The following is a 20684-nucleotide window of genomic DNA, read 5'->3' as shown; positions in this document are numbered from 1 at the left end:
TCAACGGAGGAAAAAAAGCATCCAAGCAGCGATACAAGCGTCATTTCTCCCACGTCGAACGTGTTACTCTGGCTGCTGGAAAAGGAGGAGGAAGTATCAAATGCAGAGCGCTTTCGAGGCGGGTATCAGCGACGCGATGGCGATAAGATAAAGCGTAATTTACATATAAACACTGGCAGAGGAACGTTTGTATGCAAATTAAAATAAAGCAACGATGAGATTCCTTCAGGTGGAAATTCCCGTGTACGAGTGGGATACATTGTCGAATATAGGTTTCACTTTCCTCCTAAAGCAAATCTTGCATTTCACGCTAGGCCGGTTGGTAAGAAACAATTTCACAATACGAAAGCGCTTTCAAATATTTGAAATAATAGGGATTTCAAGGATTTGCTAGGCGGTCGACTAAGAACGAAAGCGGTATAACCAGGGAAACAGCTTTGTCGAACATACTTCGACTACCAGAAATGAGTTGCCTCTCTCTGTATTTCGCTCCGGAAACAAATCTTGAATTTTCTGCATTACAACGGATCTCTTCAGAAAGTTGCGTACTGAAAACATACAGAATATTTGTCGATAAAAGTTTCGCAAACAATATTAACGGAGTCTAGTGCGAATCTATATCAATTTATCTATATCAATATATCAGACTTCTTTCATGTCGACGTCTCGACATGTTCTCAAGATTGCATATTAAAATGTGATGTTAAAACGTGAAGGGAGAGTAGCCGAGATTTTTCGTGACCTATATTTTCCTGATACGCGTAAATAGCACTAGCGAAAAGAAGACGTAGATTTAGCGTCTGTTGCTGACTGGCATGTAGAGTATGTAGAAAGTATGTAGATGTAGAAATCCATTGCTGCAAGAAGGAGGGACGTAATAAAGTATGTACAATACTACAAAAGTACGTCTTTCTTCAAGCGACGATATCTCGGAAGGGAAAAGCTGTATAGGCATAAAATAAAAAATATTTTAAAGACGATAATTCTGCCCTTCATACGATATTAAACTTGTTGAAACAACGATTGTACTTGTGAGGTAATGTTGCGCTTGTCGTTAAATTTTAATTTATATAATTTATCAAAACTTATTTAAATAAATAATAGTTTCATCCTTTATTACAAGTACTCAAAGAAAGAATGTATATATACACGCTTAAATGGTCATTTCTCACGATTTTATTTTCTCTGCGTCGATACGTTTTGATTAAAAAATATTGCGGCTCTAAAAAACGAACGACGAATTTCTCGCGGCGATTCCTAGCACAATCTCATTTAGAATCACATGACGTATAGAGACTTTCCATTAAGGCCCCTTTCGCTCGATGTTTTTACCGTTTCACGACCTCTTCTTCAACCTCCCTTTTCTTCGGGACCCATAAAGAACAATTTCACAGATGGAGCGGCACACTTTCACCGCGAAAGATAATGTCGCAAGAAAACCCGTTGAGAAGATGAAAAGCCACGCGAGGAAAGAAGGGAGGGAGAATCTTCTACCGAGACTTCTTCGAGAAACCTGAAACGACACGAATAAACCACGAAGAACAGAAACGTCGAGACGTTCGCGATAGACTAAAGTTCGTGGTCGAAGGAAGATCAGAACTCTTTCCAGGTGATAAAATTTGTCTCGATATCCTCGAAATCAAATACGTCGCTCGACCGGCGAGACGTTGTTCGTTCAATGTCGATGTGCGATAATAGAATGAATTATTGAACAGAGAGGACGCAGAAGTTAGCCAGTCGCCATTAGATAAAGTTCATTCGACGATTGGCTCTCATCATCGGAAACTCGTCGGATGAATTTGCAAATTTCGGCCTAGGAACCTCCGTTTGAATGCCGTGGAACTTCTGTCGCAAAATTTAACCCCTGTCCGTCTGTTCACATTACGAATAAAAGTGCCCGCTACTAAAATCGATATTCCATTTAACGAATGCATAATCGATTCAATTAATTTCGCGCTAATTATTTGTCGTGACTTCGGCCCGCTCTTGGATCCGTCAATAAAGCTATTTTCCCTTGCAATTCGTTCTCGCCGCGGTGCCCGAATGCGGGTTAATTAACGAGATATCGATGTCACCGGAAATTCCATTTTTTTTGCCAGGCGAGAATCTTGTTGGACGGTATGCGCGATGTTCACGCGTGAAAATTGCTACCGAAATAGACTTTCGACTGGATGCAATTGGCAAAACGAAGAGTACAATAATTGCGATTGAAAGATAATTCGATTTGATGGTATAGTTTATAGGGAGCTTGATGTATCCTATTTTAATTCTTTAAGTCCCGATTTACGTTGTCGTGTCTTTTTGGCGCGCGGTTTTTTCTTCGAAGATACATCAAATTCCCATAATTCACCCAAATATAATAGCATGAATAACGAATCACTGAAACTTTGTAAAACACTTCACCTCTAAAGTTTCCCATAGTTTGTCGTTCCTTTAGTAAACTTCTCATCAAGTGTCTTTCACTCAAATTCTACGAGCATGCATAATATATCGATATCGTTTCAGAATCGGTGAAAGTGAAACTCGAATAAAGTTACACCGGAAAAAGGTAAGAAATATTGATTGTTAGGTTTTCATGAGCACGGTTTAGGTAACGATATTAAATCAGAGCTATGTTAAGGTTCTCGTACATTACCTATCTTTCAAAGCATATCTTAGCAAAAGAAATGAATATTCTTTGATTAATTTCTTAAACCGTTAAATCTATCTATCTCTCATCCTCGACAATTTAATGATCGTCGAAGATTTATCGGTAGCGATCTCGTAATAATCTCGTTTCCTGGTTCTCGAAGTTCTCGATCGACTCTCTAAACTCTAAATAGTAGATACAGCATAAAAGCTTGGCTGGCTCGTCTTCGTCTGTTTGTATAGTGCCGGCGATATCGCGTATGCGTTAGATGCGATCGAATGTGCAAACAATAATTGTAAATTGACAAATTGCGGCGGTAAAGGGGCCAGAAAGCGAGACCGTGTTGTGCTAGCAAGGCGGGGAAGCGTGTCAACGGCAAACGGCACGCGATTAATCAACGAGGCAATTCATCTTAATGATCGAGCTAAGGCAGCTTGCGCTTTCATGCTCGTAACGTAGGCGCAGTCAGACGTACCAGCTCGGCTATATGCGACGTGTTTATTACTGCTCTCGATGTACATGACCGTGTGCAGCCTTGTTACATGGTACATAAGCCCATTGTTTTCGCGGCGGCTGGTTTAGCCGTGGAGAAACTACTCCGACGGAGTCAGGATAGTTCACTTGCTAAAACTAGCTTAATCGGTTGTTGTTACTTTACCTCTCTTTCATGAAAGCATCGTGCCGAAGCTACCTGAACGATCGCTATTACCTTGTTTTATATTAAATACCGTTGTCGAAATAGAAGGTTTTTAAAGACAAACTATCCGTTTCTTTATGTACGCCGCTGTACATGGCGCTTTTAAGAAGTAAAACGTTATTATAGAGAAGGATCAAAACGTCGAAGAGTATAATGGATCGATTAAAAGCTTTTAAACAAAACAACATATAAACTAAAATGGTCGTTGAATGTTTTATGATTTTAAAATAATTTAAACAAACCGTTCCCAAAATACATTTATTTTTTAATAATACGAATTTTAATAATAAATACGAATTTTTTATAGAACAAGAGATTTGTTTGGAGACTTTTATTTATAAAAAATATAAGCATATATGTATATTCTGTCATAAAGGTCGAAAAAGGCATATTCGGCATTGCAAAATATGAAAGAAATTGTTTTTGATGGTTTCATAGTATCATAGTTGTTGGTTGCTCGTTGGAATTCGATATGGGTTATATGTATATGTATGAAAATGTGTATTGTGAAGTTGATTTTGAATATTGCGTATTAACGAAGTACAACAGTTGTGTAAATTTATATTAAAAGAGAGCTATAAATTTATTTCTTGCATTATTATATTATACTTATTGTATTACATTGTTATACCTATGTTCCGTGTATAGTTGTACGCATATTTTAATACATTAAATTTGCCTAATGTTCTCTATTCGTACAGGTTTCGTGTTATCAGTTATCGCCGTAAAATTATCGTCATTAATGTCATTGCATGAAGTGGTATACTACACAATGGTATGATGTTAACCGAAATCGGATAAGTGATTATTTATACGCATGAGTTAATTACGTTACTTATTTTGAAAGTGTTATTTTATTCGTGAAATTTCATTTAATATTTACGTCCTCTATTTATCTGCTCTTTCAAAATTAATTATTTCAAATTATACACGATAACTCTGCAGATAATAGCTCGTTAATTATAAAACACCCACCAAGTTATTTTCCAACAACACTTTAGGTTATTAAAAAACGTGAAATCATTATTCTAGCCACAATACACGTTCGAGAATGAGCAATTAGGTATGATATTTAATTTGCAGAAGAAGGTCAAAATTATAAAATTTCATATACGTGAGCGAACTTTAAAATATATTTACGTGATTTATCATATTTATGAAACATGACGTATGACACATGAAACATAACAAAATCATAAATATTGAAATTTGTACGCTTCTACAACTCCTGCTTTCGTTTCGTCCTAGTTTTCAAAAATGCTTGAATGCTGCAGAAAAGTTTGAAATTTTATAACTAAGAGAGAATCGATCCATAGAGTACAACAATATTAAAAACACGTCAGCAGCGCAGTTGCTATTCACCACAGGACTAGTCAAAGGACTATGATGAAACCGAACATGTCCCTATTAGAAATTAAAATCATCGATCCGTTCCAGGTGAATTCTTGGAATGCGCCAAGTACAAAATGCATCTAATAAACCGACCGATCTTCCAATTTTAACGAATCAGCGAGACTTTCGTCATTACGGCCGTAAATATTTGCTCCATATAAAATATATTCTTCGAAATTGTACTATAAAATTACAAATTTGAACAACAATGTCTGACGGAGGAAAATTAGAAAATCATGATTGGATAAAAGAGTTGTTCTATATCGGTGACAATGAGGTTCGATCGTGGCGCAATATGACGATCACGGTAACATCCCCTAGCACCTCTTAATATTCGTGCATGCGCGCCAGAGAAATTCTGTTAATTGCTCGATACCATTCTAATGAGGCCAGGTTATAACCAGACAATCCAATGGGCATCGTAGCTTACTCCGATACCCGATGATTTCGATAGATATCGCAGTCGAAGGCTGCACTTTGCACCATCGACCTAAAACGGAGCGAATTTTGGCGAAAACGTGGAAATGGGGACTTTGAATTCGTACAAAAGTTCGATTTCGTCCGGCCTCGAAATTAGAACAATCCTCGTCGGTTTGGCCATTTAGAAAAATTATATTCTGCCCGCAGGGACGTTTAATTCATAAGAAATTCGAAAAAATACGATATTCGAATTTTTCACGTAGACATTCTCGCTATACTTGCAATCGAGCGTCCGTTATTTCATTAATAAATGTGCCTGGCATTTTATTCGCGATTTCAGACTCATACAACGAATTGTAGAAACATTCCAGGTATTTTTTTTTTCATTTCAAACAGCCGGTGCTTGTAACGTTCAAATTCGAGCTCGTTTCATTGTTACCTGAACTCTATTCTACGAGCGGTCCAAATTGCACATGGCCAGAATTTATGCTCGAAAATTCGCTTTTCGTCCCGAGGATATTTGGCACAGAATGGCACGTGAAAAAATAACACTCGAATCTTATGATCTCGCTACTGTCGTGATAACGTTACTCGGATTCATATTAACTGTTTAATTTTATACGTTTAGCGAAGGACCAACGGCAGGAAGCATCGGAAAGGCGAAAACTTTGCAATTGTAAAATAACACAAGAATTTTGCAATCGTATAATAAACGACAATTACAACATCAAAGTGTTTGTAGGCAGTCTTAAACCTTTAATTTCTATGAATTCCGGGCGCAACAATTTTTTAAGCTCACGGAAATATAAAAGATTCAAAGCATGCGGATATTCAGGTACATTCCTGTCCAGGTAAGCGTCCGAACATTTTGTAATTCCGCGCATATACTCATCGATCATGCTGCTGGATACTAACCATTGTTCTTTCGCCTTTTCTCGCTCTGTTTCCGACCGTACCTCGCCTCGCGGACCATGGCCACACAGAAATAATATCACAGGTTGGCAACATGAATTGAAGCCTATGGCATTGCTTCATCGACGGCGGAATAACTCAACAGCACATCTTAACCAAAATTCATCAACCGAATTGTACCGTTTGATTACGCAACTTCGCCTATGCAAACTAATGCTAAGTATGTCATATAAACAGTGTTTCTGATCGTGTTCTTGGTTATTCAAGGCTCTCGTTAAACTTGGCTATAAATTTGTAGATAAACTTATAAACGACTTTTGTCGTTTATCGAACATAGTTAATCAATCAATCTGAAACGTGTTTATCAGATAAAAGAAATTGTAAGTAGTAACTGAAACAAGTATTAATTGTCATCCGTTGATGTGAATCATGTTCGAATTAGGTTTAATGATAAGTGTCGTTATTTGTTTAAGATAAAACATAATTTATTTAAAATAAAGAGATATAAATATTTACTTTTTGCAAAGAACAATTTAAATAGGAATTATTGTTCACAGCGATTCTTATTTCATGATAAAATCTAGCATTTTTAAACGGGCAAAGTGCAGGATTTCATAAAACGAGAGAAACAAAAGGAAACATTTCAGAAAACATCAATTGTCAAGGTAAACGATGTTACCAATTAAGTTGCAATTGATCGGAGCGAATGGGATGCGATTGCACATAATCCTTTGCATTAGTTGTTGACATTCGTGTATTTACTCACCCTGTTCCTGCGCCCAATTGATAAGGGACGGTACACGGGCATCAAAACTGGAATAACAGTTCTCAAAGCGTGCAGAGGAGTCCAGGCCAACAGTCTCGTAATTGGCTTTAACTCCGCAGAGTAATGCCGTCGCGCATGCCGACGATTCTCCGACTTGGGCGTCCATGTTATACGTCTAAAAACCAACAGAAATGGTAGATCAGTTTTAAATCAGTTTTAAATATCCGCTATGTTATGGGAAAGAAGATTATTCTCCGTAAAACACTCGCAACCGGGAAGAACATTCGATTCGGTAATGCTCGAACGCGTACATGTAATTGTAAATGACAATGATATAATTTTTTATTAATGAATCACATACTTTCAGTCGTGTAATTCTATTGATATGAGTCATATTTCAAAACGATGTATATTTTAAATCTGTAGTATTAGAAGCAATGAGTCACGATAACCTCCAGCACGATCAATATAGAAGCGATAAGAAATATATTAGCGATAGTAATGCATACGATGACTACAGCATTGACCAAACAATGCTTTCGACATCTCGTGCGATGCTGTATTGATTCTTTATTCGATATCGAATCAGTAGAGACATTAAATATTAAACAATAAAAGTTAGATATTAAAATATATTAAAAATCCTTAACATCATACGTATAAATATCTGCAATTAGAAATAAAGGAAAGGATGGAGAATTAGAAATAATTTCGAATAATTCCAAAGAAATAGAAATAATTTCGTATTCACCGAAAAATCCCTCCGAAAAAGAAAAAATCGTTGCTAATCCATTTGTGTCTTTTCATCTATCACGATAAAAGGAATGCTGCTCTTATCAAAAGTAAAACAAACATTTCGCAACTGATGCGGCACGAGCGCTCTATGGGTTGCCTCATAAATTATTTTGGACGTTCGTCGAGCGCATTGTGCGTTATGATAATCGGCCTTTCTTTAGCGACCACGTTGCGGGAAGTTGGGAGGTCAGAGACCACATAGTGGAATAGAGAGAACGGAACCTTGGTGTACATAAATCTTGATGGTATTATCCGTAGAAGGCCGACCTTGAGTAAAATAGTGCTGACATCCGACAGTTTTCTTATTATTTGAAAATTGTACGAACCAATCGATCGCCGTACAATTTAAGTAATAATACGACACTGTTATAATCCAGATGTCCGTAGAAATGCGAGTTTCCGGTTCTGATAACGCGACCAAAAGGCTAGAAAAGCGCTAGTAATATACGGCATTTTGATTCCCTCTCTTGCTTTGCGAATCACAAATGATTCCAGTAACAAAGATCGATATCAATAACGAATACGATATCAGTACTTCGATAAGATAAGGAACTACCTATAAAACTGTACGCCATCTCTTCCTCATTGGTTTTCTGTAACAGTGATTACGAACGACAACATTATTCAAGGATTTATTGCCGACAACTATAACAATATTCACGATGGAATCATTACGAGAGCGCAAGAAATTACTTCGTCAAAAGTTTTTTGAAGAAAATGAAAACTCGCACTCCGAAGTGGATAGTTGGATGTCTACAAAACCAAAGTGAGTGCTTTAACACTTTTTTTGAGAGATCGGTTTATAGATAAATGAATATTCTTTGATGACACGACAACATTGAAAACAAAGTAAAGAACTAGGACCGTAACGGTCGATCTTCAGCGAAAATGATCGATTTTTATTTGTCAGCGGGGAGGTGTCCTCGAAATGGTTTCAGAAAATACGAGAAAGCGGTATATTTTTTCTTCGAGCGGACATGCTAACGGAAACAGTAACATATATGTGTTCAGATATCAAATCTTTGATAAACGTGACTTACGCTAGGCTACGTGTGAAGCGTCAACGACGCAATAAACGTAGAAACCGCCTCGCGTGATCTAGAACGGTTGTATATTACCAACGTGTATGAAAATGCAGGGAGCACGGTCAGCACATGATATATGCATATTTACCGGCTGAGAATTAACATTTCTATGCTGAAATTAATTTTACGTGCCAGTTTATGGCTGTATGTCGCGCGAGGTGTCTGCTTATTGCACTCTGAAATATTAAGGAGGACCGTGTTACCGCGCGGCTATGATTTGGAGAAGTTAAACGGAGTATAATTTCGCTTCGAGAGTATTGAGCTAACGAGAGATGTATATATATGTGTATGTTTTGAAACTTTCACTAAGAAAGGAAAGATTAGTAACAGTACAACCATAGTATTAAATTCACACCATAGAGGGGTAAAGCTTATCGGAATTTTTCTCTTCGACAATTTCCCGACTTCGTTTATCATCGAAAATATAGCAAATGATAGGAACAGTTATAGTAAAACAAAACACTCAGCCTCTTTTCTAAATCGTCGAACTTCACCCTCTTCCAATTTACGCGTATTTTAAGGAAAATTTGCAGAAAATTCGCGACTCGCCCTGTCCTTCGCGAAAAGAAGCATAAAATCTCCGAACCAAATGATCCTCCAGTTACATTAACTAGTTTATCATATCTCCGTATTAATCATGGAGGACGAGAAAAAGATTCGAACTCGCTAAAAACAAAATTGACAGTCCCTCATTCCCAATCGCAATTTCGTAGCCGACGGTCTTCTTCCCTCAATTGGACTGGATCGTTATAATCGTTGCTCGGGGATTTATATTCCCGACGTCGAGACAGAGGGAACAGGGGTTGGAATTAGTGGTCGGTACAAAATGTTTTCGAGTTCAAAGGAAACGCGACGAACTGCTATAATACCGGTAACTCGTTTCTCTTTCCCAATGAACGTTTGTTTGGTAATGGGCGGTAGGTCCGCGCGCATTTATGACTAGTTTGTAAGCACTTTGCAGCGGGCTTTGTCAAGCAAGACCCCGTTATTCGCGTCCGCGTGCACGAATTTGCCCGACTGCGCGCCCATGAAAGCGTGTCTCTACATTCACCTAGGGAAGAGTCTTTCAACTGGCAACCTGCTATCTCCAGCCGTTTAAAAAGCCCTATCCAGCATCGTTGGCTGACGTTTTGTGTCCCTCTTTCGTTCGTTCTTTTGTTTTTCATGTTCCGCCACCTCTCTTTTTCGTTCGCTTTGCTACGTGTTGCGAGCGATGCGCAGGTGGTTTTTACGGTTTTGAAACGATTCAGTTACAATCGACGCGTAAAATCGTCAATGAATTGCATAGATTTTTATTTCCTTATTAATGATGTTTGCTTAACAGAAGAAAATAATATTTTCATTCCCCTTCGATTTTGTTCGATGTTATGCAAGAGGTAGAAGGTTTAAACAGCGATGCATAATGTTATGCATTTGTTTGTTCACAAGGTGAGCTTCGAGAGCGATGTTAAGTACCTAAAGGTATAATTTATTTGAGTACGGTGTAATGAATGGACTCTGGCGTAATAATGTTTATAGCTAAACGTAAGCAGTACCTTTGCTACGATCGTGTACCAGAGATAGTAAACATTGCATAAGCAATAGAATGGATGTAAATGCACGTAAATACATAAAACCTAATCCCAATTTGAACTAGTAATATCAACTTGCATGTTGTGCCGCAATAACATCGATAAAAATCGAGAACGATATACGGTATATGTATGTGTTAGATATCGAAATTAGATGTCTCTGAATTTTTTATAGTCGGAAAATGGGTCTCTTAACACTACACGCGGCAGAGTAATTATAATTTCTAACATAAAATTGAAAAAATTCGACAGAATTTCACAACAATGTACTAAACACAGTGTAAGCAAGGCGCAGAATATATCTGCATATATAAAAATTACACTATTGTTTCTTCACAGAGAGAAGTCTCTAAATTCTGAAAGCACGTTGGAATTGTTGGTTATGCCTGCTGGAACTTCGTTTCAAGTACACGCTGTTCTTCCGTAAGAGGATTCAATCCTACACAGACGTTCGCACATAGATGCACGCAATTCAACCAAGTATATAGCCTTTGACGCACGCATTCATAGAGTTCTAAGTTCCAAACACAACACCATACTTCTCTCTGAGAGTACACTCCTACTACAACACGAACGCGCATTGTAAATGCGATAGTAATTGCCACCTGTTTAGGAACATCGTGTCACCTGTAGTTGTAAAATGCGCCATTTAGTAGTACGATAATTAAAAAATAACGATACAATCGCTTTCATGAAAAGTATTCATCGTAGAAATAGCGCGGGGCACTCGATCTCGATTCTCTCGTGGGTGTATCGATTGCAGAATTAATTTCAATCGCCTACACGAAATTCTTTATCGTCACTACGTTTATTTTATTTCAAACATAGAAAGAACTGTTTAGCAAAACACGCAAATACCAATTTTTAATTTTCTTCCATCATTGATTAAAGCAATCATTCGAGAAAATCTGTACCTCACCCCGTGCTTCTTAAGCTCGAATAGCGAAGTACCATTATCAAGCGTTTCGTCTTTCAAATAATTAAATAATAATCAAGAAGTCGAAAAAGTTTCACTCGATTCCCCGACAATACCGATCTCTATATCCGATTTGTCGTAGTATCACGGCGTGTTACTTGGTGTTCATCGTGTGAAAATGGTGGTAATCGCGTATACTAACTCCACCGAACACGCGACTGGTTCGATCAGCTCACGTACACACGTTTACAAGGAGGTAGGAGGGTAGCGTAGTTGTACGATAAAACGGTCGAACCATTACTTGGAAGTTCTTTAGCCTGGGATTGCGATCTAAGTTAAAATTAAATCGACCGTCGGATGATACGGCGGACTCGTGCACGCTCATGTGCGCCTCTGTGCGAACGTAGATTGCAGACGCTCTCTCCACCAGCGAGCAAGATTTTCCGTTCGTAGCGTGCACCTTTCGTACGTGAGCGGAAAGTACGAAACAGCCTAATACACTTTGGAACGAGGGCGAGGCTCTCGCGACAGATTATACGCTTTCGCGCCTTTCCAGCAGAGGCAAACCTTTCGAATTCGGGTGCCGGAAGTTGCCACGGTGCCCAAGAAATACGAGTTCCGATGTTTTCGTTTAGCTTTCTATAAGTGTACTCCAACAGCTGTTTCCTAAACGTTCACGGAGAACTCGAGCTTGTACAGTTCTCGATTGGTTGCGTTTGGTTTTGGAAAGTTGGCGCAAGTATAAGGTAGAATGTTGGAAGTATTTTGTTGGAGAAATGCAGAGTTGAAAGATTCCAAAGTCCATTGCAGTCGAAATTTCTGTTGGATAAATCATCGTATTGCTACTATCGAGCAAATGTATTAATTTAGATGATACTATTAAATACCATTCGGGAAGAAACTTATATCTTATTTAGAGATAAACTACGATACACAAACACCGAGACAATGTTCATTCGTTGGATTTGTGGCCGCATAAACGTCGAAAAGTTTCTTGCAGAATTGTGCTTAGCGTCGACCTTCGCCTCCTAGAGACGTCATTTGTCGCGCGTCTGTGGACCGTTGTCCTGGCAAACGAGCTAGCCAACTCTCTTCTCCAGGTCCAAAATTTTACGAGCAACATAAAAACTGTCAACGTGCGACGTCGACACCGAAATTGCGGATACGCGCTTCGTTGCGGCGTTTCGGTTTCATTCTTTTTTCTTCTTTTTCCTTCTTTTTTCTGCTTTTTTTTACCGGCTTCCTACCATCGCGCCGTATCGATCGACGAAATTCGGAAACAGAGAAATTTTTCGACGGGCAAAAATATACGCGCGCTAGTTATTGCGAATCCGCGAGCCCGGGTGCGAACATGTACAACGATCGTAAAACAGAATGAGAAGGGTTTTCGAGCTGTGTAATTCGCCGTTTAACAGGTCCTATATTAGACGGACTAGAATTGAGTGGAAAGAACGAATTACGGCATCGAATTTACATTGGAATATGAATCTCCTAATTAAATACCGTTCGCTCGCGTAACGCCGCCGTGTCGACGCCATAATCGAACGAATAAATTGTTTCCACGCGGAATACGAATTGCGTAAACTGCCTCTGGGATATTGAATGTGTATATCCGCTGGGAGGAAGTTTGAAACAGGGTTCGTAGAGAAATAGGATAACTCCCAAACGATATGATTTCGATATGTTGAAGATAAGATATGGGAGGATAGTTCGCGATACTATTTTGCCAAAAATCGTAAAAATTTTGTGCAATTTTCTATGTAAATGTGAACTATGTTCTTCTTGGAGTACATTTACGTCTACGTATTTGCTCATTCGTTAAGAAATTAAGAAAAATAGTAATTCTTTAATTTACATATATTTTTTTTCTTTTTCTTTTTTTTAGGAATGAGTTTGACAGACCGAGTTGCACAATTAATCTGGACCCACATTCGGAAGTATATAACATGAATCACAAACGAAGAGGTATCGCGTTAATCTTCAGCCACGTCAAATTCAAGAAACTGGATACACGAGTTGGTGGGGAAAAAGATTTGAAGGAACTGGAGCAAACATTAAAGTACCTTGGCTTTGACGTTCGAGTTCACCTCGACTTTAATGTTAAAACGATATTGTCGACGGTGCAAAACGGTAAGCACACATTTTCCAAAGTCTTGAAAGAAGCTTCTTTGAACTGGTTCTTTGCTTGACACCGTAAGTCATTTTGAAGTGATGAAAAATGAGCGAACGGCGTTACAAATGAAATTCCACTTAGATCATTAATTTATCTTGAATCAATAATTGAAAATGATTTACTACGATTTTAATCATTTTATAAATTATTTCCGTTAGAATAACGACATTACGTACAAAATCTGACGCGATCCATCCGATAAGACACGAAAATAATTTTGTCTTGAAACGATAAACTTGCAAATTTCCTCTGCTCATTGATATAACGAACGCGTGACAGAATTGAAAACAAAAATAAAACCGGTCCAGCAATTTGCAATTGGTCCCTCGATACTGCCGCGTGAAATTGCATGAAAATCATTCGCAAAATTACGATAAATTCCGGCGGATCGTTTCCGCTTTGAAATTTTTTATTCGAAGTAGCAGACTGCGATGCGAGTGGACTGGGTATAACGCGATTTGGGGCGCAAACCACGTTTTATTCGTAGCCGGGGACAGGTTTTAATCATTTTTCTGTGCTGCTCGTTAAACAGCGTGCAATCCGTGATGGCAAGCGGAGACGGATAATACGTGAAATAATTCATTTTGACCGTGACTGGGTAACGAATCGCGTATCCATTATTTGGGTAACGTCACTTTGATGTAGTCCGCCATAGTCCGTGTCGACTGAAAACCTGATTCTGCTGCGATTGCCTTCTAAATCGAAATGTTTTCAAACCCGCTGAATTACCTCAAACGAAAAGAATCATCGGTTTCGACCGTCCGATTACGTGTAATTATAAATGTATCCTGCTGACTGATTATACACGCGTATAAAACATTTAAAGTTTAAACGTATACAATAGTATTATATATATGCATTTCCTCTCGAATTATTTATTAAAAATACAAAAAGAATATTCCTCCATTTGAACAATAATTTATTGACTATCTTCGTGAATATAAATAACAAATACGTATAATATTTCTTACTCATGAGGCTAAGACTAATTTAAGGAAAAAGATTCTTTATGCGGAATATTAGACGTATAATTCATGGAACAATTCAATTTTAAATTCCATTGTATTCTTCAATTTCATTGTGATCTTCAAATTCCATGTAGCGGCACACATCGTGTAAATTTATACGGAATCCTCAGCAGATTTAAACAGAGGCCGTGACACAGGCGTGGAACACTGTTTTCCAGCGAGCACATTCGAAACATATTCGTCGCGAACTCGGCAAACCGATGTTCCTAAATTCGCTTAGCGTGCGGGGAGCCGTAACGTGGCCATAAAACTCGCGTGGCTTGGCGAACGTTGGAACCTTTGCTCAACAAATCGTCGGTAAACCGTTTGAAAAGAGGATAAAAGCGGAAGCGTAACTGTCCATGAAAAGTCACCAGGAACCGTTCTCGTTCGATTCATTCTTTTCCTTTCCTCTTTCTTCTATTTATCGTTGATCCATTCAAATATTGACACAATAGGCGTCACCACCGTGTTCGACATACATTTATCAAACGCTTTTGTCGACGTCGAACAAAGATGTTCTTACATTGTCGGGCAAGCGTGAAGCTCGTAAATCGTGCGCTCCTGAATCATCCATAGATCGCAACAAACGTTCTGAAGGGTTTCATTTAAAACGCCTTTCCATGGTAGGATTATCCGAACGATGAATTTCAATGAACGGCTTGGTTGCAGTCCGCGTTTTATGATATCTGTATCGCTCCTTTCGTCGGGTCGATGGGAAAACGATAAATCGTCTACTAAATATTTTCTTTACTCTAAGCAGGTATAATATATAATATTAAATGTATATAGAACGATATGACTAAAAAAAGAAAGACAATATTTATGAATTGTACGAGAGTCATGTACTATTGGAGAAGTTGTTGTCTGAATGATCAATGAGAACGCGATGTTCAAATAATGCTTGTAATCTTTCTAAGAAGGATAAAGTATTCGACATGATAAAAATTCTTGAAAAGAGTTCAGTAACCTATAACGGAAGATGATTCGTGCACTAAATTTCTTGCTATTTTAATCACTTAACCGTGATTGGGTCTGTAGCGCATGATTTCGATAAAGTTAAATTTGGTCACGTGTAGCTAAGATCATTATCGATACCTGGAAGTTTTAGTAGTGATATCGACAACGTTGCGAGTCCCACTAACGAACAATTCAAAATCAAGCCTATTTCTTCGATAGATATTTAAACACCTTTTTTAAAATGAAATATTCGTTAATTGGTTAAATGATTGTGAAAAAAACGGATCGTGGAAATTTGTTATTGAAGGGCTGTTCGGAAATGGAATTAAATTTATTCGTCGCAAAAATATTGATGTATAACTGACCTATGAAAATTTGTCAGGTGTTTTGAATTCTCTATCGCATTTTTATATCGCATAATTGTATCGTAGGATCAATCTCCGGGGGTAGAGTCGATGGAATTTGGTAATACAAACGGAAATATCGCTGAAACGGGAAATGGGAAAACAATAGCGTTAATAGTGGAAATGATGAATTAAATATTTAACGATGATCCCAGCATTTTTCCATGTTTGTTTGACTTGGTTTCACGAATAACATATTTGCAAACATAAAGTAATATTTAAATTATTGATGAAAATATTTATCGGTATAATAGTAAAATAGCGAAAAGCTAAGATATCTAAGATCATTTTTATTCCTTAAACTGAATTTTTAACATAAAAGATCTCAAATTTTTGTCTCCTTATGACGCACAAATGTCAGATAAAATTCGTGTCACACGCAAAGGGAATGCTGAAATAGACTCGAGTGTTTACACGCGATTTTCTCGTCGTTTTCCAGTCCTCAAACCTCCCTTGCAAGACATTCCCATTTGCATGTTTGATGCATAAAAAGTATCTCCGCCCTCAATTTTTCCTCCTATTGAAACTCACGAATTTCGAATAAAATTTGCATTCTCTAAACGTTTCTTCGATATGTACATAGTTGCTGTTAGTGAAAAGCCGCGAGTTTAAATGAAATCTATTTATTATTTTCCAAATTTCTTACTTTGAAACAGATTTAATGCTCCGCTGTAAAATATTTTCAGCTTTCATTCAGCAAATCGGTAACTCGTTCGTAAATATTCGAAAAATACTTAACCTCTGGATCAACTCAGTCGCGATTATTCTCTCTTAAATTTTTGCTCCAAAGAAGAAAATAAATTACGATGGATTAGATTGAAGTGCACTTTTTTACAGTACAAGATTAAAGACTAGTGGCGCAAACAAAGAAGAACGTCGATGGTCGATAAACATTCCTAAAATCTACAACTGAATTCAAACTTCATTCATCGACCAAACCACTGTTCCCTTTCATCCCGATAGTAAACCTACTCTGAATCGATCGGGGATAAATTGACAGAGACTGTTGGTCAACCTTGAACAGGGTTTCGCGTTTTTTTGTTCGGCAAATTTTTATATGAAAAGGATTAAATAGCGACAGTGCTCTATCAATGATTCTCGTGAAAGTCTTTGTCGAAAGTTTGGCGAGGAAAAAGAAGGAAGGATAACAGGGTCTGTCGTCTCTTGAACATGATTGTCCGAGCATGGATAATGATGACGTCGATGAATGAACGTTACGAGAAGTTGCACAAACATCTTACAATGAAACGAGCTCATTAAGCTTCCTTCTGCCAGCCAAGTAACCGGTTTCCACCAAGGTATAACTAGTAGAGACAATCACGCGAAATATATGGGCGTATGCGCGTAGTGGAGCAGAAAGTCGGATGATCGCAGAACTTTATAATAAGCGAGGAAACTTTTCATACTCCGTCGGCCTGGGATGCGTCAAGAGATAGTCGAGGACAAAAGTAACTGGACAGGCAGTGGAAATAGATATGAATGAGATTTCGTTTAAATACGACTCGTTTACAGAAAAATATAAATATTAATTTCAGCTATGTACTAAACGACCTATATACTATAAAGACGTATAGTAAATGAATCTTCAATGTGTGTATACGACTAATACAAGTACTAGTACTTACACTATCTGTTTACTTACTTTTGTCACCGACTGTATTTCATGTACCGTTTATAGCTAGTTTTTTCTTTTTTCTTTTTTCTCCTCTTATCTGCCTCGCTTTCCACGTCGTTCGTTTTCGTACGATCTCTTTTTCTTTTCTTTTTTTTTTTTGCCAATTTTGAAGGCGAAGGACTAGAGTTAAATTCTACTAGATATTTTATTCATTCTACATGTTTGAAAGTCTGGGGTTAATAAAAAATGAGCGTAGCCTGTAAACACGGAAATATTTGCAACGAAAAATTTGTATTTAGAGCTACGGGCGTTTCGAAAACGCGTATCACGTTATGTACTTCGTTTCTCGATTTTATTCGATATTACTTGATTTCAGCTTAATTTGCCAATACATGTAAAATTTAAAAGGATTATTAAAAGCCGATGGCTTGAGTCAATATTTGATTTTTTACTTTTGAAACATACAATGAAAGTAATAAATTCGAAATACATATAAAAATGATAGAAATATGTAGAGAAGTATTGGATGACAAGCCAAAAAAAAAAAAAAAAATTGCGATCTCCCTCGATGAATGTTGCTGCCATTCGCAGACATTTTTTTGCACGATTTCATCAACGACTAAAAGTTCCATTTCAGCCGGCAGAACGGGACTTTCAATTATTCCGTGTCGTTACAGTTATCGGGAAATTTTTTGGCCGGTCGACAGGTGTTTTGTAAACGGCGTGTAATTAAACAGGTTTAATGATCGCTGTTTTATTCGACCGCGCACACGTTGGCCACGAATGAAAAATTGCCATTGCACTATTCATACGATGTCGCCAGATAATACCGTCGCCAATGGAACATTATCAGAACATTACGCAAATACGTCCACTGTTAGTTCCAAATGGGCGATGAGCTGTTTCTTGCAATTTGCTATGTTGATTGTGTTTTGCCTAATGGCAATAAAATACATTACTGGCACATCGAGTAGAATATTATATTTTACTGTCTCGTTAGATTAAATTTAAGCGAATATAAATGTTATCGTATTATAACTGTTGAAAGCTACAAAGGATCTCGTTTTACTCTGTTTTGCAATTATTGCATTTTTTCCATAATTGAGCAGTAAAACAATTTCCCAATTGAGCGTACAAAAGGTAACCAGCGTGTAAAATGTACGTATATGCGGAACACGTTTCAATTGAGTTCGGGAAATCAACGATGCGAACGCGGTATCCAGGATCTCAATTTTTTTCGTGAGATCGTGATTTTGAAAATGGAAATTTGAGATACAGTATAAGACACTTATATTTCAGAACGTCGACGGAAATATCTACGTATAGCGAGCTAACTCGGTCGAATCGGCTATACCGATTTAATTTTTACATATCGTGCAGTAGCACGGAAGCAGCAGCACGTATCAACGATACGATCGGCAACGGGGTTGCGAGAAACTGTTTTGAACGCGTAGCTGCGTAAGCTGACTCGATTATATATTTTATAAAAGTTGCTGTCGCTATTTTTAATGCTTCAATTTCTGGCACTGTGCCATGTTAGCTCAGCTTCTATTCTGTGAATTCGATTGGACTCTGAAGAGTTCAGAAACTTTTTCCATCTAGCCACTCGACGACGTTGAAATTTTTGCTTCTCAATCGGCTGTTTGTACGATGGAAATATCAATAATAAAGCGAGTATCGCACGCTAGACCATATCTCATTATAATCGTGGTATGTTCCGTTAATATAGATAGTTATTGTCAAATTTTGATCAAACTGTGAATAAATTGTTTAAGTGGCAAATGCTTCCATTTGTGGCACTGTTCTCATATTCTAGTGATTTCAGATAGGATAAATATACATTGTACATTTTGTAAAATTCAGTATTAAACATAGATCTTTGTGCATCGGAATCTAATAGAACTACGAGAAGGGAAGGATGAACAAATAGTAAAATGCTTCACAGTTTCATGAATATTTTAAGAACACCAATTTTCTCAAGTATACTCTGTCCCTATTGAAGCCACGCAAACAGGGTTTTGTTCGACCAGTACAAAAGTCAAATAAAAACAAATTTAGATTTTAATGCAATGAATAGATACCTATATTGCAGGTGTATGTACCTACATACAGTCAAATGACGATTTAATTTTCTATTTTTATATTACTAGATGTTCTGTTTTTATATCAGTAAAGTGTTCTAACATTTGACAAAATACGTAGTTACAACATTATTTTCAAAGGAATAGATTAAGAAGAAACGGAATGTGAACAAAAGCATTAACGTCAAGGTGGAGCTACAAGATAGTTTGAAATAAAATAAAAGTACAATAGAGAAATCTTAGACGCATGCACATAAAATATTTCAAGATATTTCACCAATTCGTGAATTCAATAATTTCGTCATCTCTTCTTTCTTCAAAACAAGTCGACAAGAATACTCGAGTGAATCTGTTATTTTTCTTTTTATCTGCTCTCGTTCGTAAATAAAACTCGGAATAAATAAACAGTTTCATCTTTTTTCGGCCGTTTAGTCGGCGCAGTGCGCTCGTATCGTCGCGTTTGGATTCGATATCGGAAGCAAAAAACAAGCGTATACGCGACTTCTATTTGCTGAGCAAATAGCAGTTCCGGCACTCTTCGTCGGACAGCGCCGGCTGAAAGGGTGAAAACAGGCTTGGTAAATAGTTAAATATCCCCGGTGAAATTTGCCCAGGGTGGTTTTTAATCCGCGACAGAGAAGAAGAAAGTTACGTCTCGAACCTGATTAAAACAGCCTCGTGATCGACGTGCCACCTCGGTAGTATACAGGATGCGCAGTTTAAAATCACACAGTTTAAAAGCTAAGGATAATCGCACGTGAATCGACGTTGTGAACGAGGTGAAAACGTTCGAAGCAATTGCTCGTAGCGCGCATAACAATATCGGACGCGATTTAATAATTCAGTTCACGGCCGACTAGCTGTTTCATAGCTCGGCACGCGTTAAGGCTTGTCCATATTGGCCACGTGCCAATGGATGTTTAACAGAGGTGTAGGAAATCTGATACTTCAAGTTATGGATGGTTAGTATCAAATGCTGTTACCGAAGTAAGGGTTATGATGTATCGGTTCTGCTTTGATTTTTGATTGAGTTATAGGTAAACCAGAGCAGTTTCGATTTAGTTTCAAAGTATTCCATTTTAGTTTGCATTTATAGTTTACGAAATAAAGGTCCAGTAAATAAAAATTAAAGTAACCTAATGGAAATTTCGCTTAAAGTTACTTCTGACAAAACGATACTACTAGCTGAGACTCCATTTGTAATAGTTGTTTATATTACGTACGATCATTTTTATAAATAATTTAAGAAGTAACGACAAAC

At 37.6% G+C, this 20684-nt stretch overlaps 2 protein-coding genes across 3 annotated transcripts in view; one reads left to right on the top strand and one right to left on the bottom strand.

Annotated features, from left to right (window-relative positions):
* The window catches only part of LOC100642860 (alkaline phosphatase), a 221775-nt gene that overhangs the window by 56058 nt on the left and 145033 nt on the right, over positions 1–20684 (bottom strand). For both annotated transcript variants that reach the window (XM_012315244.3, XM_048411195.1), the window contains exon 3: positions 6817–6991. In XM_012315244.3, coding sequence (XP_012170634.3) covers positions 6817–6991 — 175 coding nt within the window. The remainder of the gene's footprint in view (positions 1–6816; positions 6992–20684) is intronic.
* LOC100646875 (caspase-like) overlaps positions 8193–20684 on the top strand; it is a 35374-nt gene continuing 22882 nt past the window's right edge. Inside the window, exons 1-2 of the mRNA XM_003399921.4 lie at positions 8193–8377; positions 13069–13313. Coding sequence (XP_003399969.1) covers positions 8274–8377; positions 13069–13313 — 349 coding nt within the window. The 5' untranslated portion in view covers positions 8193–8273. The remainder of the gene's footprint in view (positions 8378–13068; positions 13314–20684) is intronic.

Source organism: Bombus terrestris, chromosome 12 (assembly GCF_910591885.1).
Source record: "Bombus terrestris chromosome 12, iyBomTerr1.2, whole genome shotgun sequence".
NCBI lineage: Eukaryota > Metazoa > Arthropoda > Insecta > Hymenoptera > Apidae > Bombus > Bombus terrestris.
This window is presented reverse-complemented; position numbering and strand designations above follow the sequence as displayed.